Source organism: Sturnus vulgaris, chromosome 1 (genome assembly GCF_052056855.1).
Source record: "Sturnus vulgaris isolate bStuVul1 chromosome 1, bStuVul1.hap1, whole genome shotgun sequence".
Classification (NCBI taxonomy): Eukaryota; Metazoa; Chordata; class Aves; order Passeriformes; family Sturnidae; genus Sturnus; species Sturnus vulgaris.
This window is the reverse complement of record NC_142243.1, coordinates 99,212,841-99,236,163: the sequence shown is the minus strand read 5'-3', so window position 1 is coordinate 99,236,163 and position 23,323 is coordinate 99,212,841. Positions and strand designations below refer to the sequence as shown.

The window sequence follows — 23,323 nt, the reverse complement described above, 5'->3', positions numbered from 1 at the left end:
TGCTGTCAGACTCTTTTTAGTGAGACAGCACGACGAGCAATGGCCATAAACTGAAAAACAAGAAGTTTCACGTTAACATGAAGACCTTTACATTGAGAGTGGCAGGGATGGGCCGGTCGGGGCTGCCCAGGGAGGTCATGGAGTCTCCCTCTCTGCAGACATTCAGAACCGACCTGTACGTGTTCCTGTGAAGCCTGCTCCAGGTGACCCTCCCCTGGCAGGGGCATTGGACTAGATGATCCCCAGCGGTCCTTTCCAACCCTAACAATCTGTGATCCTGGGCAGCCTGTTCCAGTGCCTCAGCACCCTCGCAGTAAAGATTTTTTCCCCCTAACATCGAAGCTGAATTATGCTCGCTGTGGTAAAGCCGGCTGGCGCCCCGGCTCGGCCAAGAGCTAAAGCGCCTTTGCCACAAGAGCACCCGTAGCGCGGGCTGCGTTACAGCCGCACACGACGTGGCTGTACCGGGGCGCTGTGACCCCCCAGCAGCCTGCCCTGTCCCGCCGGTGTCCCAGCAGGCAGGGGCTGCCCGGGAAGTCGCTCGTCCCCGCTGATGCCGGCAGGCGGCGGTGCCTGAAGGCGGGAGGCGCGCGCTGCCGCTTTTCCCGCGCAGCCCGTGAGGCGATCCCGGCGGGAGCGGCTCCGCCACAGCCGCCTCCTCACAGCTCCTCGCCCCGCCTTGGGAGGGCTCTCCCGCGGGGCTTGGAGCGAGGCTTCCCTGAAGCTCTGTCCTGGTCTGCTGCCAGGTGAGCTGAGGGCGCAGACGGCAGTACCTTCCCCTTCTCCGGTGAGGCTCTGTTGCCGATCCAGCATCCTGTTTCCCTGCATTTTTGGCTGAGGTAAAGTATGTTTCGTTTGCTCTGGTCTCAGTTGTGTTCGATGGCGTTGTCTGTATTTCAGCCCAGTATGGGTCCACACATCCCCGTGTCACGTCCATACACAGCTTGGCTGCCTCGGCAGCAATAGCCCCATGTACACACTCAGGCGTAATTACAGGCTGGATTTGCGGGTTTTTTGTAGCATAAAACTTACCCAGCGTGACCTGTCACTCCTCCTGAAAGCTGGTGCTTAACTTCTGCACCCTGAGCCCGAGTGCAGGACAGCTCCGAACTTCACCGAGCGCCACCACCATCTCCAGATCCTGCCTCAGCTTTTCAGTCACCCTGACAGTAAGAGCAGCTACTCTCCCTCAGATTGATGTTGTTCCCACCTTTAATAAGGAGGTTCTTCAATCCGACCTCCAGGTTGTTACTGAAAATTGCAAATACTGTTGCCAAGATCTGGGATTTAGTTGCCTGTTCTGACAGAAAAGACAGCGATAGCCATTCCCTGACTGATGTGTGTTACACTTAGCAGGAGCTCAGCGAGGGTTTCAAGTGCCCATGCTGTGATTATTGGCATGTAAAGGTGCAATTTCTCCCACACGCGTAAAGTCCTCTTGTACAGAGGGCGGTTGTGTTTATTTCCCATGATTTATAACCAGTAGTTCTTTCTTAACTGGCAGTTCCGTGTTAACTGCTACTTTTCTCTTTGTCCTCTCCCCTGAAGGGAGAAGCCTTTTGCAAGCACTCTGTCCCATTAGCTTTTAAGATGTCTGCGAAGATTTAACTTAGATTTAATACAGCAAGTTGTTTCCACAAGGGAGTCATCCTCAAATAGCAAGCAGGGCACTGGAGCATTGCAGCATGTGTTTTACAACATCTCTGCCACAAAAAATCCCCAATAAATATTATGAAAGCTGAAGACTCAGGCTTTCTTTTCCATAGTTGCATAAGGACAAGATGTTTTTTCTCATTTATTTAAAACTGAGCTTTCCCTTGAGATATAGCTTTTGGAATTTTTTGATGAAGTGATAGTCTTGGCTGGCATTTAAAAAAACCCCTACTTTACATGAGTGCCAAAAAAAATTGAAGTGTGTTTTCCTTTAAGGGTAACAAATAAGAAAACATTATTTTCTTTTAAAGGCCAGTTATAAAACACTCACCTTATGATTTTTCTTGGATATGATGGAGGTTAATCTGTTTTAAGTGTTACACTGTAAGAAAGCAAAGCAAAATCAGAACAGCAAAGTTATCTTTGACATTGTTCCTCAAAATATGCTTCCAGTTCATAACTGTTTTATCACAATTTACAGAACTGTTTTTCAGGTGAATACCTGGTGAGTTCATAAAATTTGGGATCAAAATATTTATTGCTGTCCTCACTGTGCTGCTGAGTCCATTTCTCGAAATTGTTTTGGGATTTGGAGAGGGGAAAAGTATTAAATCAGCTTTTTCTGATGTTCATTCCTGCCTTTCTAACTACTTGTCTTTTTTTTGAAATACTTTGATTGGAAAAAGGTGCTACAGTTAAAAAGTGTGGTTTTCTTCAAATAATGAAATGTTAGATTTTTTTTTTGTCATGAATGTTCTAACTCATTACACCGAGCCTGGCCTGTGCTGCAGGGCAGAGGAGCACACAACAGGCATCCAACAAGATGGGTAATATGAATTCATGCTATTCCCATTCACGTGTAATTTGTTAGTACTACATCAAAGAATCATAGTCTGAAATTCTGTTTCTTTGGGTTCTTTTCAGTGGTTTTTAGGAAGGTCCAAAAAAGAACAGAGTTCCATTGCATGTGCTTAGTTAATATGGCCAGGATCATACATGTACTCGGTATTCTTTTGTCCTTTTCTTGAGGCAAGCCTTATTTTGGCTCTTGCAAATAATTATTTTTTCAAGTATAATGCATTACATATAGAAAAAGGGATATCCAGCTGTTTTAGCTGACCAAATTATATTTTCTCTATATTATTAATCAAAATATAATTTATTGTTCATTTACTTAATAACATATAAAGTTCTGTAAACAAATACCAGCCTTACAAAAATGAATTATTTTTTTATTTTAAGACCCAGGTACTGCTTCGGGGCAGTCAACAACATACCATGAATAGCTCCAGACACCAGCCTCTGTTCTTTGTCAGTCTGCCTGAGCTGCAAAAACTCTGTGCTGCTACAGTAACACTGAGTTCTCAGATACCAGAATCTGAGGCAAGGAGTACACAGATAAAGACTTGCAGGTAAAGGGTGTTGAGGGATATTGTTTCCAGAAGGTGCTAGTGGTTGTTATTCAAATATTTTATTAGCCATACCAGAATTAAATGTAATAAAATCAGCTAAATTTTTATCAGTGGCAAAAAGTACAAAATTGTTTAAAATAGCTCTTTTTTTCTTGGGCAGGGGACTTGCTGGCTAATGGGGAGCAAAAAAAATTCCATTATGTTTTAAATTTCATGGACTAAAACGAATCCACATACTTCAAATTAATAAATGGTTAAAATTAATCTGTGTTTACTTACAAAGCTGGGATGCTTCATGTTGACACTAAGTGAAAAGACTATTTGGAAAGCAGATGTAGGCTCCTTAGCATTCACCAAGCATTATGTTATTCCCTTTAAAAGAAAAGGGGAGAAATTATAAATTCTGCCAAAAGAACACTTTTGGAGAGCTCCATTTGTGTGCCAAAAGCCTGTAATCTTTGTCTTAGACCATTGTGGCTCATCTAGAGCAAATAACTTGGACTAATCCAATTTATTATACTGAACCAATGGAAACTGATTAAAAGTGGAATGTATTGTGTTTGCAAAAGATTAAGAAAATAAATTTAAGCTGAGAAAATGAAACGTTTTTTATTTCTTTCTCACCTTTTTTTCTAGACAATTATTGTTCCTGTATCAAGAGATCCTTTCTGCACCTGTTATGGGGACACTGAGTCAAATTTCAGTTGTGATGGCGGTCAGTATCACTGTGTAAATAAGTATTTGTAGTTACAGACTGCTGCAGATGAGCAGAGCGCACCTCACTCAAAAGAGAGAGGCAGCACTATGTTTTATTGAGGTAAAATAATAATTTGACAGAGTTTGATGAGTCTGATGGAATTTAGCAAAGTTTTAACAGTGTTCTGACAAGGTTCAGGATGTTTGATGCCAAGGTTTACCTTAATAATTACACATGGAAGAAAGATGAAAAGGAAAACTGAGAATGACTCAGAGAGAGACCAGAGATGCAAAGAGTAAAGAGGGCCCACCTGTGGAGACAAGAGGTTCAGAGTGGATCCCTTTTTGGAATTCCTTTTTGGAGCCTGTGTGTGTTTGTATCCAGTCTTTGTCTCAGACTTGGTCAACAATTCATGCCTAATGGAATTATCCCTTCAATGTTTATAGTATCTGAGTAGCTGCATGGATTAGTAATTCTTCATAGCATGAATTCAGCATGCTCTCAGTCACTTTATGCAGGTCACAGGTATGGTGCCACTCAACCTTTTGTAAGGAAGGATCTCTTAATTTCTTGTATGGAATCTCTAAACTTGAGAGGAGTCCCTGCTCAGTCACCTGCCATGCAGGCCAGCTATCGTATACAGTCTGGCATTCAGAGGGTGCTCAGACTGGGCCTATCCCGATTTTAATATTTAAAGGGTGAAGTAGTTGGCTCCTAATCAATAATACAGGCAAGACAGATGTGTTTGATTTAGTGCTGATAGCTCTTTCTGTACTTTGGTTATCTTGTACTTGCGGGTTTCAAAAACACCTTTTGAAATATTTTTCAAGAGCCAGGGACTTTCCAGCTTGCAAGCTCATTCCAAGGATGTGAGGCCTGTTGTTTCTTGATCAGTTTGAGCCAAAGTATGGCTGGGGGTCAATTATATTTGTCACACATACATGTTGTGTTTCTCTAAGAAGTTTTGTTTGAGGATCAAGGATAAGTAAAAATATTTCATTTAAAGCAGACTTTTATTTTTGCGCATTAGTGGTGCAGAAGGACAACTTAAGTCCTTTATTCTTTTGATGAAATAGCCTTTTCAGATGGTGAACCAATCTGTGGAATGAAATAGACTCAGTTGATAAGGTGTCACCCAGTTCACAAGGAGAGAAGCAGGTGCAGAGTTCTGCAGCTTTGTTTTGGGCAGTCTTTGGCTTGCTTGGCTTGCTTTTGAATGTATCTTTAGCTAGAAATCAGATTACACTATGACAAAAGCTTGAGCTAATTTTAGTTTTCTCCTTTAAAAGACAGGATAAAGTGTTTGCTCAACTATTCCCTTGCATGCTTTTCAAAGGCAAATTCACTGTTGTACCAGAATTTAATTTATGCTTAATACCAAACACTTGATTTATTTTTTTATTGTTACTTTTAGATACCATTTTACGAATCAGGAATATGTCAAGCCTATGTAGAGAGACACGGAGCTACTGTAAGTGCTGAAATATGACACAGTTCTTTAGACTGTTACACTTGCCTGTAATTGCTGTTGCCAGAGATGAGTATTTTTCATAGGCCCTGCAGTTTGCACTGCAGAAGCCGAGTTTCAGGGTTAAAAGGTCTGCCCCATAGACAAAATGTGTCCTGTGAATTGTGGCATGGTAAATATACTTTGTCAGACTCAATAGTTTTAAAAAGTTTGTGAGCAGTACCTCTAGATTTCTCTGCTGCAGTGGCATCCTGCTCCTACTCAGACACATTGGGGAGTGACCTCGAGACAACCTTTGGGCCACAGACCTGCAGCTCTCCTGCTGGAATCATCCCCTTCATCCAGTGGGAATGTTCAGGCAGCTGAACTGTCTCCCCATTCACCTTTGGGTTTACCCAGCCTGTACAGAACAGTCTCAGGAAAACAAAACAAAAGCATAGAGAAGAAATGGAACCCCTGAGCTTAACAGCTGATATATTTTGAGACCATTATGCATATGATTTACTATCTTCTAGTATGCAACATCTATGGGGTTTATGAATGTATGTGTGGATGCACTAAAATTGCTGAGTCAGAAGACTGATTGTAACCAAAGCCAGTAGCTCTCATAATTCATTTGCACAGCCAGCTGGGTATATTTTAATTGGTTCCAAGAGGTGCATGTGCATATACAGATTAGTAAGACATACACTGTTCAAATATGCTTACCTTACAGAGCTGCTTTATGTGATATGTGTAGGTGATCTGTCATTGTTAGCTTTTCAACACCAAGCAGTTCCTTGCAGAGTTCCTTAGAAACCTCCCTCTGGAGGTGTATTACTTAACTCATTTTAACCTGCTGTAGTTAGTTTATTGGCTTATGCTGATGTTCAAGGGAAAACTCTGCAGGACAGGCGGGCAAGTAGGGCTGTTGGGTGAGCAAAGCTAAATTTATCTACTGTGATTGCCAGAATATGTCTGTGGTCTTGACTCTGACAGCAGAGGTAATGTTAGCTTTGGATGTTGTGCCTGTTGTCTGGAGGGAGTTGCATATCTAGTAAAGTACTCCACAGGATTCAGTTAATCTTTTCCCCAAGTCTATTATCAGCCCTGTGAAAGCATTCTAGGAACTGTCGAGCACCTCACTTTAATGGCATGTGAAATCCAAATTCCTACATCAAATATTGTGCTACCTTCCTCTTGTAGCTAAGTAGGTGAACATGTGTGGCATATTCTAGGATTTTGCTCCAAGGTGAAGTAGCAGTGTGTTTGCTTAAATTTTGACTGAGACCTGTAAAAAATCTATTAAATTATTAAAAATGTACGTTTCTTTTTGTCTCTGTTGTTATTAGCTGGAAGCACCACAAACAGTTACTCCAGCCCTTCTCCAGACCTGTCTCTCCTACACACTTTCAGCCAGACTTGCGCCCAGATGGAACAAGGCTGGTCATCTCTTGGTGCAAGGTATTTGACTCACTTGGGTCAGGGATCAAGCATTTAGTTTTCAGTTCTTTATTGTAGCATTTATTTTCCATCATTTAAATTCCATAATTATTTCATTCATTATAATAAACTGTTTTATTTCTTTATCCTATTACTCTTTCTTTATTTGCTCTTTTATTGTTTTGTTATCCAGGTTGATTGACTCAAGTTAATATTCTGAATGGAAATGCCATTCACCTTTTCATCTTCTTCCTTATCTTTGTAATAGATCAAATAATTATGTCAACTGAATGCAATGTACCAGATGAAACCAAATATTGTTGGACAGAAAATGTCCAACAATATTAAAAATTTGGCCTGTTTTTTGGATTCATGCTTTCAGCAGTGACACTTCTGCATATGATTTATAGGCTCTTCTAAACAGAAATGGTTTTCTGTCAGACCCTCTCCTTCTACCAAGCTGTCTTTTTTGGATCACAGTTGCTTTGCCTGACATCTCTGCTAGCTCCTGTGTAGTATAAATGTGATGTACCAAAGGAGAAGAAACTGTATGCTTGTAATAATTAGAGCAATTATATATATAATTTCAAATATGTGCTGAGGAAAGTGTGCATGTTGTTACCTTATTTCCAGTTACAATAACAACAGTATCCTGTTCCCAGTATCTTCATAATATATGCATCTCAGAATGAAATCAGCTGATTCAGGAGTAGCAGCTGGAAGTAGAGGGTTAGGAGGAAAAAGTGATATATAAATTGCTGTCTACTTTTACATATATACTTTTACATATCTCTCTTTCTTATAGAATATGTTAATGAATCAGTGAAAAATTAATTGATAGAGGGATTTTATCTCCTTAGAAGGAACACACCTTTCAGCACTTCTGATAGACACAAACAAAACTATGTGATTTCTCCTGGTTTTTCTTCACATAAAGACTTTAGACATATGGTTTAGAAAGTAATGTCTGTCTATTCTATTTATTAAGGGAAAGACTTTTTGTCTCATTCAGGAAGACAAAATGCTGTTGGTGAGTACAATATTCTGTTAATGGTAAAGTTGAGAGAGCAAGGTAAAGTTAAGCACTTTCATACTGCCACAATCTTCGTATTACCAGCACAAGATCTTTGATTCTCATTCTGAAATAGCTTCTGTCAAAATACACTTGGTGACAAGTGATGTTCTGTCTGTAATAGTTGTCAGCTCAACTGAACCTTTGAAAAATTACTCACAAAGAAGATCATTTTTATACTATTAATCTACAGCCTTAGACTGACATTTGCCATTTTAAAGTTATAATTATTGCAATTAAATGCACTTGCCTTAAATTATGAGTCTTGCAAATGATGTGAAAGTTCCATAATACTAGATAGGAAAATGAGCTATAGTGACTATGCAGTATGTACGCTTTGCTGTTCACAGAAGTGAAGTCACAAAGCCTGCTGGTTAGCTATTACAAAAATTACATAGTAATATTTTTATTCCAGTATAAAAGTTAAAGATTACATTTGGGGATATTGGAGGCTAAATTTGTAGCAGAGATTTTTTTTTGAGGAACTCCGAGTTGAGTGGAAGTTCTGGAGGTATGTCCATAAATGCTTGCCTTGCTCATTTAGTCTTTCCTATTGACAGCTCCTGGATGGAAAATACTGGGCTGAATGACTCAGTGCAGCAAATGGTTATATGAGCTACATTTGCTTTGAAAATGGCTGTTTGTTTGTCAAGGATATGAGTATTAAGCACACAGTTGCACAGCCAGCCTTGAGTTTCTGAGATCCCATATGACAGTAATTAATTATTATTTTTACTTTTCACAGTTAAAATGCACCTAATTTTAATTTCCGTGCTGAGAAAGTCTAGCTTTTTGATTTTCAAACACAGCATTTTGACTAACAATTACCTTAAATACATATTTGGGTTAGCTTTCTGCCTAAGAGATGAGCTGTAATTCAAAGCAGGGCATTGTTCTTTTTTCCAATTTAGTTATAGACCTTAATGTGTCAGAGAGACAGCTTTGCATCAGTGTGGAGCCTTGCTCAATTCGGCTGCCACCCCCCAAGGTATAAGCCACTTATATTTCCTATGACTGTGTTTGCTTTATTAATCTTCTTTTCTGCTAGGTGACTTCCAGTTAGTGTAATGGAGATAGAAGTGCTTATTTCTGATTGCATTGAGACATTAACTATACTCATTGACTATCTGCGTAGGTTATAACATCCATATTGCATCTATATTGATACATTCTAGCAGGCATTGTAAAACTGAGATTCAAGGCCAAGGGAGCTTTCAAAAATGCTAACAGAGTATAGCAGTGAAATGTCTTTGTGGCTCTAGATTTCCTTCTAGCAGTGTTTTCTAGAAAGCTTTCAGTCACACTGTGGTACAGAGACAGTTTTGAGGAACAAAAGAGCAACTACAGGTGAGCTGTCAACACATTCAAAGTCCTTTTATATGGTTATTATGGAATCTGCTTAATTTCTTTCCAGCTTCCAAAATACTGGCACAGCCAGGACTATGCTTAATTTATGCATTGTTTAAGAAATCATAATTGAGGCTGAAAACTTATTATCCTTTTTGACAGCCATGTCACCTGTGGTGAATATATCCATACCTGCAGGGCATATTTATCAGGCTTGCTACTTTCTTATAAAATAAATATTTCTAATCCAAGCTCTTCTTTGTTGAAATAGAAGAATAGGATTTCTTCTGAGACCTGCTTGGGACAGCATAAACATTAAAACCATCTATAAGAAGCCAGTTTCCATATGATATAGACCAATGATGGAAAAGATCATGATGTGGCTTTTTACCAGTTTGATCCTTTCAATACTTTTCTAAAACAGAAGTGGCCAGATTTTCTTCTTAGTGAATAGATGCAAACCCTCATAGATTATAGAAAAATAAAATGTTTCTCCAGTCTCAGTCTTTGATTGTCCCTTACAGTCAGATTCTGACATTGTGAAAAAGTGTGATGTTTTTTGATTTCTCAGAGGATGAAACTGCATGTCCCTTTAATAGAGTCCCTTGGATATTTGCATATGCTTAGGCAAAATGACATAGTTATTAGAATGCTGAGCATGGCTATCTTATTTAAACTTTTTTAAAATGTGCATGGAAGTGAGACAGCTCTCAGTTTGAGAAATTCCTTCTATACTCTTATTAAACCATTTCAAATAAAGTTTAAATCTCACTGATTTCAATAAGCTTTAAACCTTTTATTTGCATGGCTTGTGGAAGTGTAGGCTCTAACATAAGATAGTGTGCAATTTGATTATGTGAATATCTTCTGAAGTAATCAATATGTGAGATCTCATGAAAGAATAATAATATATCAAGTTTCAGTGTGTCATGATGCACAATTATTTTTGAAATTTTAAATTTGTACTGCTGTGGAATTATTTGCAAATAAACTTTCTTTTCTGTTTTAAGCTGGGAGATTTTGATATTTCAGCAAACACCATAAAGCTGTTTGACAGCAATGAAAATACAGTTATTCAGCAACATTCCATATTAAGTAACTGGTGCTATGTTTTGCCAAGGTAGGACTCTGTTCACATTTCAGCAGAAATAAACATTTGTCGGAATGTTTGCCCTACAAATTGTGAATTTGATACTACTGATGAGAACACTTCTGTTTTACAGTCTGTTTTAAATTCAGAAATCTATTATTGTTCTTGTTATTTTAATTATCTGATTGTTAAGGAAAATAAGAAAAATTAACCAACAAATCATAAATTACACATTTAAATACTATTTCAGTTTTACTAATCTTTGTGTTACTGATGCAAGAGCATCAGTTTTTCTCAAATACAATATTAGCAGAAAGTCAATTTAAAGAAGAACTATTTCCACCTTTGCCATGAACTACCTCGATTTTTACCTAAGATTTTTCTTCATTAAATACAAGAGAAGTAATGATGATATTTGCTTTTGTTCTACATTCACTGCTAGTGGGTCTTGAAGAGAAATGGTACTTGTAGTTGTCGCATTCTTTACCATATTTCAGGAAATATTGCTATGTCATAAACTTATGACCTAAAGTTATTAGTTCTCAAAACATAAAAATAATCACTAAATACTTTGAAAGCCAAAAATAAGATTATTTTCCCCAAAAGACCAGTATATTTTCAACTGGATTTTATGACACCCTTTCTAAGCCTCCCTTCTTTACCTGTGCACAGCATGAAAATGGGTCAAATCATAAACATCAGCCATATAATTCCTCCAGAATCTCCTTTCCATTCATATAAGGATTTTCAGATGCACTGGAAGAGTCTGGTAAGAAACACATTGTGCTGCTTTCATTTTTCCCTCCCTTTTTTGTGCATATCGAGTTTGTCTTTGTAATGCCTGTTTGTATTTGGTTTATCTAAGTATGGATATATTCTTCCTGAGGATCTTGAAGAGACAAAAATATACTTGAGTGTTTACTTCAAACCAATAGGGGAAAGGTTCTTCACGTATCCTTTCAGAATATATTTGTTACATTTCCTCTCCTACACTTCTAGCAAAGCTCTGCTTTTCATTTTTAAGTGTGCCACATTTCCTTCTTTCATAATTTCTTAGTAGTCAGTAGAGAAGTGTTTTACTAGACAAGTTGAAACTAAATGTTTAGTCAAGTCTCTCTCCCAGTATTGAATAATAGGAAGTCAAATAGATCAATTTGCTTCACTGTTTCCATAAATGTGATAATGCCATGTTAAACGTGATGTAAGAGAAATTGGTGTAAAAGAAATTGTGTAAAAATGTGGCCAACAAAGATTGCTTTTAAAGAGAAGTTTCCTGCCAGGAAAGACTAAACTAAAGGTCACTTATATTGAGTAATCTTTGCTGTTATAGGTTAGTGTGGTAAAATTCTGCTGAAGTCCTGTGACTTTATAAACTTCAGGCCCATAAGGAATTAAGTGCTTCTGTTCACTTTTTTAAAAACATTTAGACAAATCTTCTCAACAAAGATGATTAATAATTATAGAAATGTAAAGAAACTTTTTATGAATCCCTGAACGCTTATTCAGATACCCTTTAAGTTGTATCCGAAGTCAGCCAGTGCAGTATTTCCCCAGAACAGATGCAGAAAGTGTAGTGAACTCTTTTCTTGCTGACATGAAGAGCAATTTTTCACAGCTGTGTGGATTTCCAGTAAAGATGACAAGTAAAGCACTCTATGCTATAAAGGAGCTCTCCAAGGCTTCAGTGCATGTAAGGCTTCTTTTATAAACATATTAATGGCACATACTTTTTCATTGTATGAAGTGGTCTTTATCATATTCATAGCACAGTAAGGGCACATAACTATGCTTTTCACAGCAAACTATCAGTCCTCTAACTTTTATTTAATGTGTAAGCTACAGTATTTGCCATTGTAAAGTTATTATTAATATTATAAATACATTAAAAATGGATTTGATATTAATTAGTTGCTATCAGTATTTGCAATTCTACAGTTCTTTTTTTTTTTACTGTTGGATATCCAGAGCTTTTGCAAATCTCTTCCATAATAATAATAAAAATAGTAATAACAACAATAATAACAGTAACATTATTAGTATTGTTATTATTACAGGGGCATGTAATGACAGGACAAGCAGGAAGGGCTTTAAACTGACAGAAGGTAGATTTAGATTAGATATTAGGAAGAAATTTTTGCTGTAAGCATGGTGAGGCACTGGAACAAGTTGCCCAAAGATGTGGATTCTCCATCCCTGGAAGTGTTGGAGGCGAGGCTGCATGGGGCTTTGAGCATCCTGGTCTGGTGAAAGTTGTCCATGCCCATGACAGTGGGGCTGGAACTAGATGTCAGGTCCCTTCCAAGCCAAACCATTCATGATTCTATTATTATTATTGTTATTATTACTAGAAATAGTATTAGTGTTACAATTTATTTAAAAATAAAAAGAGGACTGTGTGGACATAAGCATTTTAGAACACTCAAGCTGTAAGATTTACTCCATGTCTGGGGATGGAAAGGAAGCAAGTAATCAAAACCCCTATAATTTGAGGTTGTGACAAAGGCTGAGGCTCAAATTTCTTTGTTAGTAGTGCGTGAAAGAAGAAATGAAGTAATTAATTCTGAACAAAGAATAGTGACAGAAGTTTCAGAGGTTCTAAAATACCAAAATCCTCTTTCAGAAAGCAGTTCCTGTTTATGTCTCTCCAGTGATCAAAGCTAGAATGGGTCCTCTGTGTCATCTGCAGTTTTTATAGACATCCAAACTGTCTTTTGCTCAGAATACAGATGCTCTTAGAAGTCTTAAGAGATGAGGAGCCCTGTCAGTCAAACCCTCTGCAGACCCCCTTAAAAGGGATAGACATTATCCAGTTGGAAAGCACAAAACCAAGATAATTACTGTAATTTAAGTCTTTCCTTCTGAGAAATACGATATTCTAACATAGTTTATTAAAAAAAAAACAAATTCGAGGAGGATGAAAAAATCCTCTTAATTTATAGTAAAAACTAAACATTCTTTTAAAATATAGTCATTCTAATCCAAAATACAAAATTGTATGCTTATATATTGTGATGTTTATTAGGTTGATATCATATAGCGATGCATTAGGTGGCACTATCAGATCGTTAAATCCAGTTTATTCAGTTTAGCAGCTCTTGATGTGTTGCAGGACATAAAACCTAAGCATACGAAATTGGACGGTGAGATGGTTTGTGTAGTATCTCTAACGCAGGCTCCTCCAAGAAAACCGACTTTGCCTGGAATTCCTTCACCCTGCAGTACGGAAAACAGCCACTGGATGGAGCGTTTGATCAAAGAGCCAGGAGCACTGAGTTTCTCGAGTAGCAGTAAGAGTACAGGAGGGGTTAGCTTTGAAGTAACAGAGACATCAGTTAGCAATAAGCAAATTCCAGGCCTACCAGAGTTACCAACTGCAAAATCTTTAGGAACACCTGTAAACGCAGCCTTTGAATCCACACCCTCAAAAGTCAGCAAAATTATACCAATTTTCAAAGGAAAGTTGATGCAAATGAATGGACAGATCACAAATCAAACAGATAGGAAGAAAAGGGAAAATGCTGAAAGACATTCACCAAGAAAAAATGTGGGTGTTTCATCCTCTATGCTATCTGTGCACAAATCCAGCATAACTCAGGTTTTCAAACACATTCAAAATATGCCAGTCAAAACTCCCACTGACAGCAGCATGCTTCAGGTAAAGAATACGAAGACACACACAAAACAAAGTACACCCATATTCCGGTGGAAAACCCAGTCTAGTGAACAAATTGCTAACTCTGATTTTTCTGAAAACTCGGCCTCAGGTGGGAATCCAAGTGAAGTCAATCACAAAAAGGCAAATACTCCGTTCTTTCTTAAGAATGTTGGGCCAGTGCTTCAGAAATCAAACACCAGTCCATGTCTGAGCACACATGAATCTCCTACTTCCAGTGCAAGAAGGGGGAAAAAGTTTGCAAGTCAAAATACTACTCAATTTCTTGAGAAACACCACCAGTCAAAGGAAGTGCATTTGCAGATTTGTAAATTAGACAATGAAATGACAAATTCCAGTTTGTCACTGCAACAAAGAAAGAGATCAAATAAGGGAGCTGTGTTAAATATTCATGAATCTGTCTTCAAAGTTACAGTGTGCGTGGCCAAAAATGAAGGAAACAAAGCCGCTTGCCACTCTAAGGACTGTACTGCTGAGACAACCAGTCATCATTCCAAACCTAACTTTGAACAGGTACAGTAAAGAACAGGGCTCATTCTCACTGCTCCTCACAAATTCAAAAGCAACATTAAGCAATAAAGAGCATGACTTTCATCATGTTCTGCCATCATTCTCAATATAGTTCTCTAAAATTCTACCATATAACTTAATGTTTTCAGCCACTGCTGCTTTTTTTTCTGAAAGGGAAGAAGATTTACTCTGTCTTGTGAAATAAACACTTCTTTAATTTGGGACTTTTATGGTGGGGTAATTACTTTTCCTTTGTTTTAGACAGTTTATCCAGGTCTGTGTGAGGTCAACATGTCAACATTTTTTGGTGTTCAGTTTCTGTCCATATAATACCATATTAATGGAATAATTCCTTCCTCCTGGAAGGAATCTCAAACCTCATCAATTGTGTAGTGCTGACAGCTGTTGTGTGTAAGGCATTGTGCTGTTTGACAAACATGGAGGTTTTGCAAATACAAGTTTAATTACAATTTCACAAAAAGCACAAGTTGCAACAGAAAAAAATTCCCACTGAACGTGAGACAAAAACCTTCAGTGTGAGAACAGCTAGTCAGCTAGTAAAACAAGTTGCAGAGGGAGGTTTTTGGGTATGTTAGCCTTCCAGATTCTCAGAACTTGACTGAATGGGTCCCAAAGCAAGGTGATCCATCTTTGAAGTTAGCTCTTTTCTGAGTAAAAGTTATGATTATGTGACAGCTAGAAGCACTTTGCCACCTAATTTTTCTGTAATTCTCCCTGCATTTGAATTAAATAAATAGTTGAGCTGACTTCAGTGCAATTTTTATGAGGATGATATTCCATATATTGGGTGAATGATGAACTGTCTTGGGCTTATCACATTTGTCATCTATACAGTGTAATTTGGTGGGTTATCTCAGCTTTGTATGATGAGGGCACCTTTTGAAAAAGCAGGTAATTTTAAAAGTTGGAGATCTTGTTCAAAATGTTGTGGGATGTTTTTCTAATGAAGTTATGAACTTCTATACTTTAAGACGACTGCAGGGAACAAGAATCTGACATGTGAAACACTGACCTCAAAAACAACTTTGCCAGTCAAGGAGAGCAACATGGAAGCATCTATAAAGAAAGGTTGTGGCAGAAAAAGACAGGTAAATCCCCCCCCACACACATACATACACTCCTTAATCCAGTCGAGAAGGACATGAATTAAGAGATAAAAAATATATTTCAAAGTTTTTAGTATGTTGCAATTAAGATGGGCAGGCTAAGAAATCTTACTGACCTCACTGGATAAAATTAACCTTAACCAGGATAAAATTAACAGTAACCATCAGATATTATACTGTCACTTGAAGAGTTCATTTTAAATGTTTGTCTCCAGCAAAAAATGCTACTGAAATGTTTAATGATGTTACTGTTTCTGAAGCAGATTTTCTGATTCTACAGAAAAGTTCTATCCTGCCCAATATAACTCTGGGAATTCTCAGTGGCTCTCTGAGTTTTTAATCTCAAGGATTTGAATTTAGCAACATTCTCTAGAACTGACTTTTTGTTTTGTTATGCTTTTAAGGCCAAATACAAGACAATTCTGGACGTTTTAAATGTAATTAAAAGAACACAGTCTGTGCACTCCGTGCAGATCAGAAAAGACCAGTGCAGCAACCCCAGGGGCCTGCTGTAGGAACACACTCATACATAGCCCAGAGCTCGAGCTGCAGCACGGAGGAGAGGAGTTTGTGTGGGAAGCGCCAGCCCAGCTGCTCTGAGCTGGCTCCATCCAACTGCAGCTGGAAAAGGCCCTTCCATAGGGCCACAACCGAGTCACTGGTTACAGGCCCAGCACTGCTGTACTGCAGCAGTAGAGTCACTCTCTCAAAGAGAAGAAAACCAGCAACTAAAAATAGCTGTTCATAGGAATAACAACCCCAGGGGTCTGGGTATTGAGGGGAGATTTCTACCACAATACGAATTAATGAAGTCCTTTGCCTGCCACTGGGAATGACTCAGACACACCAGGGCTTGTGAGCATGGAGAGCTTGTAGCTGGTCTGGCAGCACTGCTGGAATGGGAAAGGGGCACTGCCCTGTCTTAGTCAGGAGTCACAAGTGGCCCATGCATTCTTCACTCTCCAGGCAGGCTGGGAGTAGCACAGGTACCTGCCTGAGCCCTGCAAGCTACTTTTGGGAAGTGTCAGTGCACAGCAAGTTCTCACTGCCACTGCAGTGCTGCCACTGCTGGACTCAATGTATGCATAGCTCTCAGGAAGTTTCATTGGTGTCTCAGGAATAGAAAAGAGACTTATCTGTTAATTGGGGTAGGGATGGACTCTCTGATGCTTATTAGGCTGATTCCTCCTGTCCCCACATTGAAATGTAATGGTGCTAACTGGAGACACTGCTAAACACATCTCTGAAGAGTAAACCTTTGTCATTATTGATCATCAGAAATGATAGTTGGTTTTGAACGTCATGGTTACCAGCACATAAAGAGTATTTTCAAAGTAGCTGTAGTCCTAATTATTTAGCCACTGTTTTATTTATAAACATACTTTAAATTATTTGTGTTGGAAAACACAAACTTTTATTACTTACTTCTTATTCAACCAAGCATTTAACTTAGAAACAAATTTTTTAGTTGAACTTTTAGCTTAGTATTGCTGCTTCATTTGCTTTATTGGTTTTTGCCCTTTCCTGTTTGTTTTTGTAAACAGAAAGAAGAAGGCTATTCAAAGTTAAAGAGAGCCAAAGGAAGTAAAACTACTTAATGTGTTCTGGAGTATTGAAAGAAAATTCTGGGTATGTTTATTACAAATCTATAATATTTTCTTTTATTAAAATAGTATCACGTGTCTATAATAGCTCCTATGCTTTTGGATCATCATGATGATATCAGTTGTCTACAAAGGAATCACTTCACTAAAGAAATGGTTTCTAGAGCAAGTTGATGAGGTAACAGATGCAAAGGACACTAGCAAATAAAACGTGTTTTTTTGTGAAACAAGCAATGTTTCAAGAAAGGCATTTTGTACTTACTGCACTTAGAGTTTAACATAAATTTTTACTTTGATGTCTCTTTTTTTTCCGACTAAAATAAGCCTGGTTTTTGGGCTTCAAAATTTCACTTGAATCTGAGCTGAAATTAAAACCTAAAACCATTGAAGTGGAGCTGTGTATATTATTTGATATTATCACAAGAAATGTGGCTAAATGCTCTTGAGATTTGTGTTGAGATCTAATCACAGGACAAAATTGTCTTGAAAAACTGTCATGAAAGCTGAGTAAATTTAGTTTTGTGACAAGATATTTCAACCCACATTGTGGGTGGTTGTCAGTAATAGTCTTGCAGGATAAAGCAAGCCTTTCCTTTGAACATTCCTTTGAATATCAAGAATATAGCATTAGTATATAGTGTGGGCATTTTGTCTCAGAGGTGCACTTTATGTCCTTCCTTTCCTTATTGGGATATGTTTCCTTCAGTGAACAAATATATCTATTGTTTGCTTTTCCTAAAGAAAGTCTCTGGTATGGATGGAAGCTTTCCATCTCTGGCCTTCACACCATAGTATTCAGCTTACTCTGTTCCTGGATTTAGCATTTCTTCTCTCCTGCTTCAAGCCAGGCAGTTCAGGCATGGTCCTTCTTCAGAGGTGATCTGTTCTAGTGATCAGCACAGATATCCACAGGTGCAAGGTCTGTGACTGTCACTGAGGACTGATGAGCAGAAGTGGTGTCTTTGCAAATGAACAGAACTTTACTTTTTTTACTCTGATTTTTTTCCTTATTTATGAGTTAAATGCCACAGCATCAAGTTGATCATGGTAGACTACACTTAAACCTCAGAGAGAAAAACCATGTCTTCCATACAGTGTTTAAAATATGATTTCCAGAAATCCCACTGGTAAGGGTTCTTCATTGATGTTGATGATTTAAAAAGAAAACTGGAGCTAAAACAACTTCTGCTGTTGGATTCTTGCCTAAAGTTTTGATTCTGAAAAGCTGGACTCTAAATTCCTTCATTATGTATTACTACACATGCATTCAGAGTGCATGTTTTCATTTGAACTCTTGGGAATTACTTGTGAGTTTTCGAATTTACTCTGTAGCAAGATTTATGTGTGAGAAGTCTTACATTGGAATTCAGTGATGTAGTCAGCAGAAAGGACTTTGTTCTATAATTCATGGCCAAAAAACCAAAACACATTTTTTACAATTATCTTGCAAAAAAGGTTAGTTTCTATGACTTATGTGCCAAGTTGCACAGCCTCTTGACTTGTCCAGGAAATCGCAGCATAATCCTAACATTTTCTTCATTTTGTAGGAGTGTGTTAATAAAGCAATGTGAGAGAAGTATTTAACATTTTAAGAAAGTGAACATTTGAATCTAATACTAAGAGTCTCCATGCTTAGTTCTTTATTAATGGAAGTCACCCTGTCATTTTCAAGGTCAAAAACTACTGTGAAAGAGAAATTTTATTTCTAAGACAATTCAGAAGAGCAGAGCTTCCAAAAGACAGCATGCACCACTATAGAAAGATGGTTAAAAAGAAATATTTGCAGCATGGCAAATATTGGTGGGAGAACAGACATATTAAAAATGGCAGCACTGAGTCTTCCAAGCTTTTTCCACTGATCTGCAAAACTCTTCCTGTTGTTCTGCTCCTGTGTTGTAGTGAGATACTGACCTTTGCTTTCAGTTGCTAAATTTCATTTAGCAAATAAGAAGATACAAATTCATCACAGACAATAACAATAGCAGGATTTCACCTGAAAGTATTTGCTGCTATTAAGGATAAGGATATTGCTGCTATTATGATATATATGCTGCTATTAACTGTAAGGATATTGTGTGAATATAAGAGTAAGGTAGGAGGTCCACACAATTGGAATTATATATAAAATTCTCAGCAGTTTTGGACTGAGATCTATTGGTCTGTTTCTTTTAAAAGATGAATCCCTCAAGCCGACATTTATGAATTTATCTTATAGTTCGAAGGCTATTTTACAGAAATTTCACCAAAGCTGTCTTTCAAATGCTTTCTTCATGTGAAATAGTAGGCTAAAATAATGTCTTTGCTATGCACTGAAAATATTTAATTTCATTAAAAAAAAAGATTCTGAAAATGTTCAATCGTTCAATGAAAAAGCAATTCCTTTTATGATGGGGGAAAATATGCTAATCAAATCTAGTAGCAAAAATAACCTTTGGACTGTGTACATCAGTAGGTTGTTGGTACCTAAGTAATTAAGACATACCCCAAAAAAGAGTTGCTATTGTAATATTTTTTCCATTATCCTATCCATTTTACATTACTATGGGGGATAGTTTCAGGTTAGGACTTAATTTATTGCATGGTTGACCATTTATAGATGCTAAAGAATGGTATCTTAAGATTCCATCTCTTGCTTTCTTATAGAGTTAAGAATGTGGTTTGGCTGCCTGACCTCAGCCAAAGGTTAAGAAGGTGTGAATAGACCTGCAACAGAAGTTCCTTCTTCCAACACCACAACTGACTTTTGTGGGCTTTAAATTTAAAAAGCCCAGCTCTAAGAGGATAAATCTGTGCATAATACCACATATTAATGATGGAGAGAATTCTTTCTGGTTCTGTAGAAAAATGCAGACATTTAATTTGAATGCCCTGAACCTAAACTTTGTAAAGAGAATGCAAATACAGATGCAGGAATACGGCATATTAGCCATAGAGTTCTCAGTTGTCTTTTGTTTTCTCCCATAATGTAAACTTTTTCTATTTTTTCCTCCATTCAGGTTCCCAAGAGCGCAGTTACAAACTTGAGAATCTCTGAACTTTGTGTATTTTGCTGTTTGTCATTTGTAGCTGTTTCTGGATGAAAATTTGAGGGTTAAATACAGTCAAGTGAATCCATGTATCATCAAATTCTTCAGACAGTTCAGGTTAATAAGCCTCTAATGCATTTGAAAATTTAACTAAATTGTTTAGTTTTTCAATCGCATTATGTATGTCCTGCTACTTGCTTACACAGTTAATCATTCTTCCAAATTATTTTGTTGCTTCTATTTGGATTTTTAAAGATAAAATATTTAATTCATTGTTACAGTGTCTGGGCCAGTTTGATTCATCTGTAAAAAATTCTCAAATAAGTTTTCCTTGTCAAGTCAATTGATTGGAATATAAACAATTTTATTCCTACATGAATAAAGGCTGGATTTGACTCAAGCTTCATTAATTCTTGTTGTAATTTTTGATGACTTTTCAGATATGAAACCGCTCTATAAAAGATTTTTTTGAGTTTAATTGACAACCCCATTCTTTAGGAGTTCATGGAGAACCCGTAGTTGCCCTTGAAGTAATTTTGTTGCCCTAAGTGTGAGTTCAGTGACCTACTTCAATGTTCAGATACAAATATATACACATATATAAGATTGTTGCCTCATAACCACTGCTTTGAAGCAAGTAAAAAATACCTGGAAAATAAGAATCAAATGTCACATTAGCTCCTAAACTCAAACATTACAGAACTGTAGTTTAACACTTGTTTTGGACATACATTTGCAAGTCTTTTTTTCTAAAGAGGTTGATCCAATGAACTTTATGCCCTTCATGAAACTTTTTATTTTTAGGTTTATATTGCAGTAACGGTATTTCTCTTCACTTCATTTTTCCTAGCTGGATTTTGTCCTGCTACTATGACAACTTTTGTTTTGTTTTGTTTTGGTGTGTTTTGTTTTGTTTTGTTTTTTCCTTGAATGGTTACTGTCAACATAGCTCTAATTTCATGGTGCCAGTGTTTAAAAGGAAGTGAGTTCTTCAAAACATGTCATTTTCTCATACATAATACAAAAAAAAAAAAAAAGAAAAAAATAAGAAAAATAAACAAGCCAAGACAATGAAAGAAGTTAGTGCAATATGCTCAGCAAGAAGTCAAATTATAGTTACATTTTGACTGGAAGCTGGTATACAAGGCTACTTTTCAAATGCTGTGGTTTAGTTACCTTTGATAGGTTTGAATGTATGCAACTGATCTTTCTCCTGTCTTACATGGAAAAGCCTGTAGAGTAGAAATTAACAAAGCTGTATAAATTAGTGCTTTGCCTGATCTGTTTCCTAGTGTTGCTTTTAAAATACTGGTGGTTGCCAACATTTGTCTTGTATTATCACAGAAGTAATTTTGCACTATTTTTGCATTTTTAAATCTTTATATCATTTTGTATTATCTGTTACAAAACTCAAAATACAGAAAAATTTCTTTATCTCAGCTCCAATGTGTTCCATTTAAATAAACTATTGAGTTACTCATCTGTGCTAAATTGCCAGCTACTTCCTGGTCTAAACCCTGTTACTCCACCCCACCCACACACTTCTTGTAAATGCATGGGAAGGTGTTGATAGTGAGCAGAACCATGCTGGGTGCAGGAGTGGAAATGCCACTAGTGGAAAGGAAGGATTAATGCTGCAACTGCCTTGGGAGTATTTGGTGATGCTGAAGGGAGCCTTGCTGCTGCCTTACTCTTCATTGTTTATGTGGAGGGCTTGCAAGAGCCCGCCTCAGTTTCTGCTTTTAATCAGTTCTCACTAACTGGGCAGAACATCCTCACTTGTGGCAGCTGCCAGAACCTGTCAAAGTACAGGAACCCTCAACATCCAGGATCACATGGAGCTTCCACGTGTGTTATCTGCAGGTTTGGTTTCTCAAGATTGAAGAAACAGACTACTCCACAGGTCCCAAAATACATAAATGTGTAAGGGACAAGTAAAAATGTAAAAGATTAAAACAATTCCAACATGGGAGAAGCTGGTGAAGAGGCCAACTGGCAAAAACTATCATTTATCCACTGATACCTGATGGATTTTGTAGTGTTTTATAGCTTTGCCATTAGTTCTCAAATCATCTGATTCTACATGTAAGTCGATTCAGATTTACATTTGCCAAAGCTTTCTTTGGCCTCTGTATTAGAGGATTCAGCAAATATTTGTTGAGTTGAAGTATTCATTATGAGTTCACAATATTTAGTAAATATGCATTTCCAGAGAGTGATCTTTCCTCACATATATTCCTAAACTGACATTGTTCTTATCCTCCCTTGTCTTCACAGATGTAAGCCAGAGGGAATTTTTATGTACTTTAAATTGGCATATGCTCAAGCACTCTGTCAAATCTCAATTTAAAAGTTTACAGATTATTTTATAGGTGCTTATAACAGCAGGAAAGCTTGCTGTTCAGTTCCTTTGGTGCCAGCTTCATACCAGCTTGCTAAAACCAGATGGTTTAAAAGTAGTCAGATTAAGATCTCTGGAAGTATTATGTCACTGTATCACAAAGTAACTTAGCAAATACAGCGCTTTAAGAACTTTGGGCTGCACGTTTCGTTGCACCAACATGCTCATCCTACCTTCATAGAGAACCAGGTACTGAAGAATTATGGAATCTCCTCAACTACATCAGGAAAACATCTTACCCAGCCCTGAAAACCATACACAGTTCTTCTGTCTCTTTGCAAATCTGAGTGGTTCTGTTGACATATGCACAGTACAGAGCAGCAGCTCAACCTTTCACTTAAAAATTTGCAGCCAGGATGAGCAAGTCTATTTTTCCTGGGATCTGTGCAGAACTCGATGCAAACTCTGAACATCTTAATCCCCCCCAGGGTAGTGTTAGAATCTGGAACAAGGCAGTCCAACTTTGCTGGAAAATATGTGAAAATTGTTTTCAAAGAGCATGCAGATCCACCAGGAACACACATAGCCTCTTGCAATCTTTTTTTATTGTTTAAAACAGTGACAACAAATTTCTTATTTAACACAATATGTAAAAGGGATTTAAACTTGTTCCAGTGGGAGAAGTTCAAAAGTATTGAAGGCTAATATGTCTGATCTTCTTGCAGGAAGCTCCTTGTCTGGGATTAAATAATCACTTTCAGAGAGACACTTCTGTTCCATTGTGTTAACAGCTAAATATGTGTGTATATTTATATATAAACATGCACACACATATCTGCATGTATTAGATCACATGTATGAATATGCACATACATACATAC

The 23,323-nt window shown here is 37.5% G+C and overlaps 1 protein-coding gene across 3 annotated transcripts; it reads left to right on the top strand.

Annotated features, from left to right (window-relative positions):
• Positions 1–644: 644 nt before the first annotated feature.
• On the top strand, positions 645–21,540 carry C1H18orf63 (chromosome 1 C18orf63 homolog). Of its 3 annotated transcripts, none has more exons than XM_088172503.1 (14): positions 645–839; positions 2,896–3,065; positions 3,702–3,780; positions 5,177–5,233; positions 6,562–6,673; positions 8,636–8,712; positions 10,082–10,191; positions 10,834–10,930; positions 11,027–11,112; positions 11,668–11,851; positions 13,271–14,347; positions 15,337–15,453; positions 17,016–17,100; positions 20,072–21,540. In XM_088172503.1, the coding sequence occupies exons 2-13, from the start codon at positions 2,932–2,934 to the stop codon at positions 17,067–17,069; spliced, it is 2,184 nt and encodes a 727-aa protein (XP_088028629.1). In that variant the 5' UTR covers positions 645–839; positions 2,896–2,931; the 3' UTR covers positions 17,070–17,100; positions 20,072–21,540. The 3 variants fall into 3 exon arrangements, with proteins under 3 accessions (XP_088028629.1, XP_088028633.1, XP_088028637.1); XM_088172507.1 differs by having other exon boundaries at positions 19,719–21,540; XM_088172511.1 differs by lacking the exons at positions 11,027–11,112; positions 11,668–11,851 and having other exon boundaries at positions 648–839.
• Positions 21,541–23,323: the final 1,783 nt, after the last annotated feature.

Bases quoted from the DNA above. Each gene is read 5' to 3' on its own strand.
- C1H18orf63 (XM_088172503.1), top strand. From the start codon at position 2,932: ATGAATAGCTCCAGACACCAGCCTCTGTTCTTTGTCAGTCTGCCTGAG. The intron at 6,674-8,635 runs GTATTTGACTCA...TTTCCAATTTAG, and splicing joins TGGTCATCTCTTGGTGCAAG to TTATAGACCTTAATGTGTCA. The intron at 14,348-15,336 runs GTACAGTAAAGA...CTATACTTTAAG, and splicing joins CCAAACCTAACTTTGAACAG to ACGACTGCAGGGAACAAGAA.